This window comes from Lolium rigidum, unplaced genomic scaffold, assembly GCF_022539505.1.
Source record: "Lolium rigidum isolate FL_2022 unplaced genomic scaffold, APGP_CSIRO_Lrig_0.1 contig_53538_1, whole genome shotgun sequence".
NCBI classification, from domain to species: Eukaryota; Viridiplantae; Streptophyta; class Magnoliopsida; order Poales; family Poaceae; genus Lolium; species Lolium rigidum.
In genome coordinates this window covers 1-10,967 of record NW_025900908.1, presented here as the reverse complement: position 1 = coordinate 10,967, position 10,967 = coordinate 1, and the positions used below count along the sequence as shown (strand labels likewise).

The 10,967-nt window shown below is 40.4% G+C and overlaps 1 protein-coding gene and 1 non-coding gene across 2 annotated transcripts; one reads left to right on the top strand and one right to left on the bottom strand.

The window, feature by feature from the left end:
- Positions 1-239: 239 nt before the first annotated feature.
- LOC124681725 (photosystem I assembly protein Ycf3) lies at positions 240-3,647 on the bottom strand. The gene is made up of 3 exons (XM_047216557.1): positions 2,823-3,647; positions 1,840-2,067; positions 240-1,117 (listed from the first exon to the last, which is right to left on the bottom strand). The coding sequence occupies exons 1-3, from the start codon at positions 2,944-2,946 to the stop codon at positions 957-959; spliced, it is 513 nt and encodes a 170-aa protein (XP_047072513.1). The 5' UTR covers positions 2,947-3,647; the 3' UTR covers positions 240-956.
- TRNAS-GGA lies at positions 3,542-3,628 on the top strand. The gene has a single exon. It is a non-coding gene; the product is annotated as a tRNA-Ser (tRNA).
- Positions 3,648-10,967: the final 7,320 nt, after the last annotated feature.

Below are 10,967 nucleotides of genomic sequence, written 5' to 3'. Positions count from 1 at the left end.
TTGTTTTATATTTGAGTCAAGGTGCTTTCTACTACCGTAGCAATACCTTTGTATCTTTATTTTCTTGTATTGTTGTGCCAAGTAAAGTCTCTAATAGAAAGTTGATGCTAGATTTGGATTTCTGCGCAGAAACAGATTTTTTAGATTCTTGGCACAACAATACAACAAGTATCAGTCTTGGCACAACAATACAAGAAAATAAAGATACACAAATGACAAGTTCCTCTTCTCAAAAGATGTTTTTACAGGATCCCTATCCACAACAATTTTTACTTCTGGTTCCGGCGAACGAATAATCATTAAGTCCTCCTCTTTCCGGACAAGATATACAAAGAGACCCGCCAGCTGTCTTTTTAGTGAATTTTTGAAAGATAGATTTTGAAAGATAGATATTATGATTAGTTCTTTATCTTTACTATCTACCGTCCTTCTATTTTTTTAGTTATTCACTGGAGCAATTATATATTGAAGTCAATCCGAGGCAAGTGTTCGGATCTATTATGACATAAAGATTGGGTGCCTAAGGGACGTTGTTTATCTTGAAAAACAAATATTTCCCGACGTAAGAAAAAAAAATATTTTTGCAATTTTAGAAACTAGTGTATTTTTTTTTTTAGGGTGTAAGCTCCTATATACATCTACTTTCCTTGAGCATAATATAGGGTTTTTTATTTTATTCTAAATTCCAAGATAACTCATTAGAGTTATTAATAATACAGTCCTGATATACTAGCGATATTTAGATTGCCCCTATTTTTTCTTTTTATTCACTTTATTACTTCTATTATAGACCCTATCCCTATGGTTTATCCTTATGAAATATCAGATAAAATAGAAGGTAGAAGAAAGGGATATAATGAAATTCTGGATTCGAGGATCTTACGACCTAATTTATTTGATTAATGGATCAACAACCAAACCACCCATTTTATGAAAAAGAAGGAGCGTGGTCTTTCTTATTCAAATTCAAAGCGCTTCGTAATCTTCAACCAGTTCTGTGCTTCAATATAATTTCCCGGAGTAAGCGCTATAGCTTGTTTCCAATACTCAGCAGCTTGATCAAACCAAGCTTCCGCAATTTCCGAATCACCCTGTAGAATGGCCTGTTCTCCTCGGTCGGAATAGGAGGTTCCTTCCCTTAGAACCGTACTTGAGAGTTTCCTACCTCATACGGCTCATAAATTGCTATCTTAATTTCCCCTATCTTAAACTGAATTTGATTTCTCAAAAATAGATCCCATTTGTTTTTGGGTTAAGGAGAAGAAGTTAATTACCTAAGTTTCAAACCCTAATTTTTATCAATAATCAGTTTGATCTTTTTTCCCACCTTCAGAAAGATGAAGCATAGATAGATCTAGAGACTTCGTTCTAATTTTCTGAAAGGTAACTATCCCGGTTTCATATATGAAATCTCTATAGAATCCTTGAAAAAGACTTTTTTCCATAAGAAAGAAAAAAGAACTTACTATCTTTGGGATCTGATACTACACCGCTGCTTAATCCTTTAGTGGATCGGCTCTATTACATAAGCAGATTCCTAAATTTTGCCCCATATCATGGGATAAGTAAGCAGTTTTTTTTTTAGTTGTATCGACCCAGTTGCTCACTAATTGATCTTTACGGTGCTTTCTCTATCAATTGGAGAACTTTATCCATAGAGTAGTAGTATAGGCGATACTTTCTTCCTTTTTTGATTCGCGTGAAGTGTCCTTCTTTCCTACAGCTGATAGGGAAAAATCATTGTTTTTACGATCCCTATGTAGAAAGCCTTTTTTTGTAGTATTTACTAGAAAATTTGATCCTCTCTTTTTTCTTTCTATAGTGGAGATAGTCGCACGTAATGACAGATCACGGCCATATTATTAAAAGCTTGCGGTAAGAAGGGGTTTCGTTCTAGTGCCCGAAAATAATATTCCAAAGCCTTTGTATGCTCTCCATTGCTTGTGTGTATAAGGCCTATGTTATAGAGTATATAACTTCGATCATAGGGATCGATTTCTAGTCGCGTAGCTTCATAATAATTTTGCAAAGCTTCCGCATAATTTCCTTCGGATTGAGCCAACATCCGTTACGGTCGTTCATTCTATTCAAAAAATCTCCGTTGCAAAACCGTACATGAGGTTTTCATCTCATACGGCTCCTCCCTTCTGTACATAGTACTAAGCGAAATAATCTATAGAATAAAAATAGAATTAGTCCCGTCTCATTATGAATTGAAAGGGGCTGGTATTTTTCCAAGAAATCTCTAGCCAACCTTCCCGCAAGAAGTTTTTCTTAACACCAATGAATTCTATTAATGCTAGAAGAAAACGATAGCTCCAAGAATTTCTTTGTTCTCAACGCCCCCTACTTAGAAGAATTAGCCACTTCAACGATCTTTGATGGTTATAGGGGTATCCAAAGTACAAACCTGATGGTTGTTTGTTATCCCAACCATTCTTCCCAGCCCCGATACCGATCAGGAAAGGGCTAATTTCTAACAAAGTTTTTCTCTTGTTGATTCCTTTCCTATTTCTAGGTGTAGTGCTTTTATCCCCTATGCTGCCTACTGGTACTAATAGAGTAGAATGGGCCTGGCCTCTAATCCATAACCTATCCTGTAGGTGTAACCTTTCGCTCAATACTAAAATCCATAATTGAAGCATCTGAGGCCGCATCAATCGAGGATACACGACAGAAGGAATTGTTAGTTCACCTCACCTTCCCGAAGCGTGGGTTTGCTTTACTAATACTGTTCTCTCTATGCGAACCCCCTCTCTTTCTCGGAAGACTGAGGTATAGGTAGGGCTAAAAAAAACAAAAAAAAAAGAGTCAAATCGCACCATCTCTATAATAAGTAAATGCCTTTTTTTCTCCTGAGGTTGTCGGAATTATTCGCAATAAAATATTGGCTACAATTGAGGAGGTCTTATCAATGAAATTTCCATTTGCGCGGGATCTAGGCATAATTCCCAACCCATTCCATATAGAATTGTTTTCATTCCTTCACAAAATAACATAAAAACAAACAAACACATTTGATTCTTAGAAATAGATCGATCTATATGCTCTAAATCCATATACTTTAAATGGATAAAAGAGATACGAATCTTCCGCTCAGCTCAAATTGTAATTGTATCCTTTTCCTTCTGCTTGGACAAGAAGAGATATGAAATATTTGACTAAGACTAGATTTCATTCCACTTTCCTATTTCTCAACAATAACTTCTCTCATCAGCTATTTCGTGTTTTCAAAGTCATTAATTGTCTCATACATACCCTATTTTGATTTCGATAATATGGTGTATCATACCTTATACAAACAGAATTATAAGGTTTCTTTATTTTATTATGCCATAAGAAGAATTCTTCCATTCTCTTTTTCTTTGGTTGCAGGAAAACCCAAACTTTTATAAGGAGCGCAATTCCTAGTAAAAAAATACTAAAAAGGGATTTTTCCAATAGAACTATGGAACCCCCGAGCAGTTGCGGTTATACCTGTCCTGCAGGAATAAGAAAACTCGCTATTCACTCAGTTTATTTTCCATAATAAGATTATGTAGGAGAGATGGCCGAGCGGTTGAAGGCGTAGCATTGGAACTGCTATGTAGACTTTTGTTTACCGAGGGTTCGAATCCCTCTCTTTCCATTTTTCTTAATTCATCAACCTTAAGGATGTAACATCCCAAGTTCAACAATAATAAATCAAGAGAGAGTTTCAATTATTCAAAATTTACAACCAACAAAAACTTTTTCTATGCATATAGTGCCACATATAGTTTTGTGCATTTGAGTGATTTATTTTGTGCAATTGCCATGATGAGTGTTAGTATGAGTAAACATTGTTATGTGAACCCTAATCAAGATCATCAAACCCTAATTTGAGGGAAATTGGAGAAAATGGGAAAAACCCATTCTTCACTTACATACATCATATGCACAATTGCAAATCTTCAACCAAGGCCATAATTGCTTGCCCCCTTGCTTCTAAAATACTTCAATATGATAAACTAACACAATTGCATCATTGGATCAAGAATCAAACACAAGGAAATCAAAAATCTTACATACATATGATAATGGTCATTTGGACCAAAAATATTTTCTTCACCACTTTACCCCTCTGTATTTCTCAATTCCTAAACTAAACTTGGTCAAACAAAACCATGTCATCCAAGACCATGTCAAGGTGAGTAACTTTGATGTTGACCACCATGGCTAGAGTTGACTAGGTTGACCAGTAGAAAATTGACAAGAGGAGACTTTAAATCAATGTGAAGATCACCTCAAATTTGAAATGTTGCAAATCACTTCCAAATTGAGTGCCACCACCACCAATACCTCCCATTAATTATATCATTGAGATGTACCAAAAAGAATTCCAAAATTCAACAAAAATGTTCATGCGGGCATTGTGTCGAACACTTGGCAGGCATGAATCCAGAATTGTGTTACACACTATTATCCAGTGGTTTCTTCACTAAACCACTTTAAACTTGTGATCATTAGCTATCTCTAGGACCCCTGCATCGAGCTCAGTACTTGCTAGGGTTAGAGAAAGTGGAAAAGTGAGAGAACAACCCATGCCAAAGCACACCCGGCCACCTTTGGGCACCCCTCTCTCTGGCCTCCCTCTCACTTTCTCTTCATGTCTGCGAGCATCTCTGGTGCATAAGGACCAAGCCTGTACCACTCACTCGATCGCCACTGCACGGCATTGCCCAGAACGCCCGTGTCCAAACCATGCCAGGACACGCCAGCACGCGCGCTCACCGCGCACTAGGCGCGCCAGTACGTCGCACACTCGATCGGCGTCATCCTCCCCCCCTGCATCCCTACCACTGCGTCGAGAAGCCACTCCGCGCCCTCTACCACCTAGCCCCACTCAAACGCCTGCGGAAGCCTCATCACCATCGTCCTCGCCGGCGAAGTACCGCGGGTACTGTGATGATCACCACACGCGCTCGAGTGATTCCTTCGTCCCCTCGCTGCGCCAGCTAGCCCTCGAGCATCGCTAGGACGACGCCTACAAGATGCCATCCTCGCCTTGCCCTTTCGCTCGCCGGAAACGCCACGCCATGGCCGCTCCCTTGCAGCACCCCGCGGCACCCCTCGATACTATAAATAGAGGCACTCCCAGCACGCTATCTTCACACCACTCGACTCCCCTCTCACCACTGATCATCCTCACCACCGTAGCTCGTTCGATTACTGTCGGAGGCGACTCAATTTCAAGATCGGAGCCGCCGGGGAACGCAGCTCACCGTCGACGATTGGCGCCACCCCGAGCTTCGCCACTGCTACCAGCTGCCTCAGCATCCTCGACAACGTCGCCTCGCCACCAGTAGAACACCGCGGGAACCCTGGTAGGCGCTCCGACCCCCTACTGACGCCGTGAGCTCGCCGGAATCCCGCCGGGGACGACGACGCTCACACGCCGTTGATCGCTTCTCAGATCCTACGGCCTAAATTAATCATACCGTTTCGCGCGTTAAGAGCCGCCGACAGGTGGTCCCCACCTCGTCAGGCAGCCCACTCGCACCCGTGGCTAGCTGGGCTGTGATACGTCTCCGACGTATCGATAATTTCTTATGTTCCATGCTACTTTATTGCTGATATCTACATGTTTTATGCACACTTTATGTCATATTCGTGCATTTTCTGGAACTAACCTATTAACAAGATGCCGAAGTGCCAGTTCCTGTTTTCTGCTGTTTTTGGTTTCAGAAATCCTAGTAACGAAATATTCTCGGAATCGGACGAATAACGAAACTCACAGAAACCTTCCAGAGCCGCCGCCATCGCGAAGCCAAGATCTGGGGGACAGGAGTCTCTGTTCCGGCACCGCCTGGGACGGGAAGTGCCCGGAAGGCTCCTCCATCGACACCACCGCCATCTCCATCAACGCTGCTGCTCCCATGAGGAGGGAGTAGTTCTCCATCGAGGCTCGGGGCTGTACCGGTAGCTATGTGGTTCATCTCTCTCCTATGTACTTCAATACAATAATCTCATGAGCTGCCTTACATGATTGAGATTCATATGATGATGCTTGTAATCTAGATGTCATTGTGCTAGTCAAGTGAGTTTTACTTATGTGATCTCCTGGAGACTCCTTGTCCCACGTGTGTAAAGGTGACGAGTGTGTGCACCGTGTGGGTCTCTTAGGCTATATTTCACAGAATACTTACTCACTTGTTATGAATGGCGTAGTGAAGTGCTTATTTATATCTCTTTATGATTGCAATGTGTTTTGTATCACAATTTATCTATGTGCTACTCTAGCAATGTTATTAAAGTAGTTTTATTCCTCCCGCACGATGTAATGGTGACGAGTGTGTGCATCCGTGTTAGTACTTGGTTTATGCTATGATCATGATCTCTTGTAGATTGCGAAGTTAACTATTGCTATGATAGTATTGATGTGTATTATTCCTCCTACATAAGCATGAAGGTGACAGTGTGCATGCTACGTTAGTACTTGGTTTAGTCGTATTGATCTATCTTACACTCTAAGGTTACTTAAATATGAACATTGAATTGTGGAGCTTGTTAACTCCGGCATTGAGGGTTCGTGTAATCCTACGCAATGTGTTCATCATCCAACAAGAGTGTAGAGTATGCATTTATCTATTCTGTTATGTGATCAATGTTGAGAGTGTCCACTAGTGAAAGTGTAATCCCTAGGCCTTGTTCCTAAATATCTGCTATCGCTGCTTGTTTCTCGGTTTCTTGTGTTACTCTGCTGCAATACTACCACCATCAACTACACGCCAGCAAGCTATTTTCGGCACCGTTGCTATCTGCTCATATTCATTCATACCACTTGTATTTCACTATCTCTTCGCCGAACTAGTGCACCTATTAGGTGTGTTGGGGACACAAGAGACTTCTTGCTTTGTGGTTGCGGGGTTGCATGAGAGGGATATCTTTGACCTCTTCCTCCCCGAGTTCGATAAACCTTGGGTGATCCACTTAAGGGAAACTTGCTCGCTGTTCTACAAACCTCTGCTCTTGGAGGCCCAACACGTCTGACGGAAAAGGAGGGCGTAGACATCAAGCACTTTTCCAGGCGCCGTTGCCGGGAGGAAAGGTAAAAGGTACTCACACTCCGGATCTCGGCTACTAAGCTATTTTCGCCGTTGTAAGTACTCGAGCTATTTCCTTTAGATCCTGCAATTGCATCTTTTTGTTTCTTGTTTACACTAGTTTGGCATAATGGACAACAATGAGCTTCTTATTCTATTTCCTGATTTAAAACATGGATTGTTTGATGCGAAAATTAAAAAACCTATGGAATCTTATTTGCATGCTGGCGAGTAATATTAGTATGAACGCTTTGAACACCATTGTTGATAATAATATAGAAAGTTCTAAGCTTGGGGAAGTCTGGTTTTCATGATCTTTTTAGTCCCCCAAGCATTGAGGAGAAAATTTTCTTTGATGATACTTTGCCTCCTATTTATGATGATTATAATGATAGTGGTCTTTTGATGCCACCTACTATGGAGAGTAAATTTTTTGTGATTATACTATGCCTCCTACACTTGATGAGAATAATAATGATAGCTACTTTGTTGAATTTGCTCCCACTACAACTAATAAAATTGATTATGCCTATGTGGGGAGTAATAATTTTATGCATGGGACTCATGATAAGAATGCTTTATGTGATAGTTATATTGTTGAGTTTGCTCATGTTGCTACTGAAAGTTATTATGAGAGAGGAAAATATGGTTGTAGAAATTTTCATGTTACTAAAACACCTCTCTATGTGCTGAAATTTTTGAAGCTACACTTGTTTTATCTTCCTATGCTTGTTACCTTGCTCTTCATGAACTTGTTTATTTACAAGATTCCTATGCATAGGAAGCATGTTAGACTTAAATTTGTTTTGAATTTGCCTCTTGATGCTCTCTTTTGCTTCAACTACTATTTCTTGCGAGTGCATCATTAAAGCTGCATGAGCCCATCTTAATGGCTATAAAGAAAGAACTTCTTGGGAGATAACCCATGTGTTTTTTACTACAGTACTTTGTTTTATATTTGTGTCTTGGAAGTTGTTTACTACTGTAGCAACCTCTCCTTATCATGTTTTTGTGCCAAGTAAAGTCTCTATGGTAAAGTTGATGCTAGATTTGGATTGCTGCGCAGAAACAGCATTGCTGTCTGTCACGAATCTGGGTCTAATTCTCTGTAGGTAACTCAGAAAATTATGCCAATTTACGTGAGTGATCCTCAGATATGTACGCAACTTTCATTAGTTTTGAGTTTTTCCATTTGAGCAAGTCTGGTGCCATTTTAAAATTCGTCTTTACGGACTGTTACGTTTTTGACAGATTCTGCCTTTTATTTCGCATTGCTTCTTTCGTCTGTGTTGGGTGGATTTCTTTGTTCCATTACCTTCCAGTAGCTTTGAGCAATGTCCAGAAGTGTTAAGAATGATTGTGTCACCTCTGAACATGTGAGTTTTTGATTATGCACTAACCCTCTAATGAGTTTGCTTAAAGTTTGGTGTGGAAGAAGTTTTCAAGGGTCAAGAGAGGAGGATGATATACTATGATCAAGAAGAGTGAAGAGTCTAAGCTTGGGGATGCCCCCATGGTTCATCCCTGCATATTTCAAGAAGACTCAAGCATCTAAGCTTGGGGATGCCCAAGGCATCCCCTTCTTCATCGACAACTTATCAGGTTCCTTCTCTTGAAACTATATTTTTATTCGGTCACATCTTATGTACTTTACTTGGAGCGTGTAATGTCCCAGGTTTAGTGACGATCGAGGGGTAGATTTTAGAAAGGGATGTGCATTGCATAGTAAATTCTGGGGAAATTTCGCGCTTTTAAACAAAAACTACATTGAAGGGGGACAAGTTTCTCTCTCGACACCTTACAGGGTTAGGGTTTCGAGAGTGCGACAAACTTGCATCTCATTTCACTAGTTTAGGGTTTTGAGAAGAGAGGGGAGAGTTTGCATGATTGAATTCTAAATAATATGACATGGTTGAATTCAAACCAAGGATTGAATTTGAATTTCAAATTCAAACATAAAATAATTACCTAAATAATGAATTGTGAGGAAATTCATTAAGTAAAATATAAATTATAAACAATATAAGCAATTAAAGTAAAGCTCATTAGAGAAAACTTTGAGCTTTATTGATCAACACACACATAATACATTGTCTTTACAATATTCAGATTTGAATTATGGAATTACAACATATTACAAAAATTGAATAAATAGAAAAAGAAAAAAGGGAAAATTACAAGATCTCTAAATGACCTAAACTACATTGTGATCTTCATGAATTCTTTGATCCTGATAATCTTGAGTTCATCCTGATCAGCACTTGATACCTGCACACATACACAACAACCAGATCATTAAGCCAAGTGGCAAAGCCACTTGGCAGGTTAGCAAACAATTGAAATGAAGGGGATAAGATCAAGCTGCCGAGATGATCTCTCCACGAAGCACAAGTCCCAAGCCGGACTTGCACACACATACAACCAGGGCAGCACACAAGGCTGTGTGCATGTGTAACAACACACAAAGCCGGAGTGAGTCACCACAAGCTGTAGGTAGTGCTTGTCGACCAACAAGAGCAAGCTCGAAACATATAAAACTTGCCACGGTGAACCCTAGATCATTTGATCGACAGCGACTTCACGGAGTAAGTCACCGGGACAGCCAAGAACACAAGAACAGCTTGAACAGTCAGCCGTTGTTCAACACATTTCCACCACCACAGCACATAACCAAGAGGCATCAAGCTCACCAGGAGGAGCAGGGCAAGTAAATCAACCACAAGAACCACACTGAAGCAAAACCTCTACACCAACAAATCATCTAGGAGCTGGAGTGAGGTATAAACAAGATCAACCTGAGTAAAACTCTGTTTTACTCATAAATAAGCATGTGCATAACACATACACAAGCCAGAGGGTATGGTTACCCTGTGTGAATCATCATTTGGTGATCAAACCATTTGATGCTGGCAAAAGGGGATTTAAGCCAGAAGAAATCATCCCAAGGAAGAAATGGTCAAACCCATTGTATTAACACTGAGGTAAACCAAATCATCCAGCAGGGGAAAGATTCACAGCTAGCCTACCCAATTCACCTAGCACTACATGGTTTGCTAACCATCAGATAGATAGGCACTTGTGCCTATTCTAGTTTGTCAACAGCAAAGAGCACTGGAAATCCAACATGGATTGCCCAGAGATTTATCCACCAAGCCACAACAAGCCACAGAGGGGGGGGAGCTACCCTTGGCAGCATCACAGTGCTGCCAGGGCTACCTCAACCCACAAGCCAACACTTAGAACCACCACATCATCACCAGATAGGTTCAGTAGTGGGCTATGGTACCCAACCAGTGGTTGGCATCCAAATAGCCCTAATAAATTCATTGAAATGATCATCACTGAATCACAGTTCACATCATTTATCTATATAATCAAGCAAGGATAAACAGATAAATGAAACAGACAAGCAATTGATGCACCAGGGTCTTGCAAATGATCAAATGGATCATAACAGGCATCAACTGATGCTTGAGCAAGCACCAGCACTGATCTGTGCCACACTTATACATAGAGAGAAGTAACAGCAAGACACAGGCAACAGGTAACCAATCCAATGATCAGCTATTGATGCTCACATGATCATTAAAGCTTGTTAGAGCATGCTCCTGCATGCTAGAACTCATTCTAAGCATTAACACATGAACAGATAATTAAATTAATCATATAACTGCACAATTGCATCACAGATAAGGGCATCAGGCAGCACAATTGTATCCAAAAGCACTTCATCAAGGGATGGAGTTGTTAATGCAACAGTTAGGCTCAATTAAGCAGGTCCAGGGATTAGAGCACATATAATAACACATCTGGAGCACTGGCACTTGCCAAAGGCAAAGATCATCACAGGATGATCAAGCCAAGAGCAATCTATGACACATACAGGAAAGGAATTTTTATACG

Coding starts and splice junctions, on each gene's coding strand:
- LOC124681725 (XM_047216557.1), bottom strand. CDS start 2,946: ATGCCTAGATCCCGCGCAAATGGAAATTTCATTGATAAGACCTCCTCA. Junction 2,068..2,822: donor ATTTACTTATTATAGAGATG/GTGCGATTTGAC, acceptor AACGACCGTAAC/GGATGTTGGCTCAATCCGAA. Junction 1,118..1,839: donor TATGGCCGTGATCTGTCATT/ACGTGCGACTAT, acceptor CCTCCTATTCCG/ACCGAGGAGAACAGGCCATT.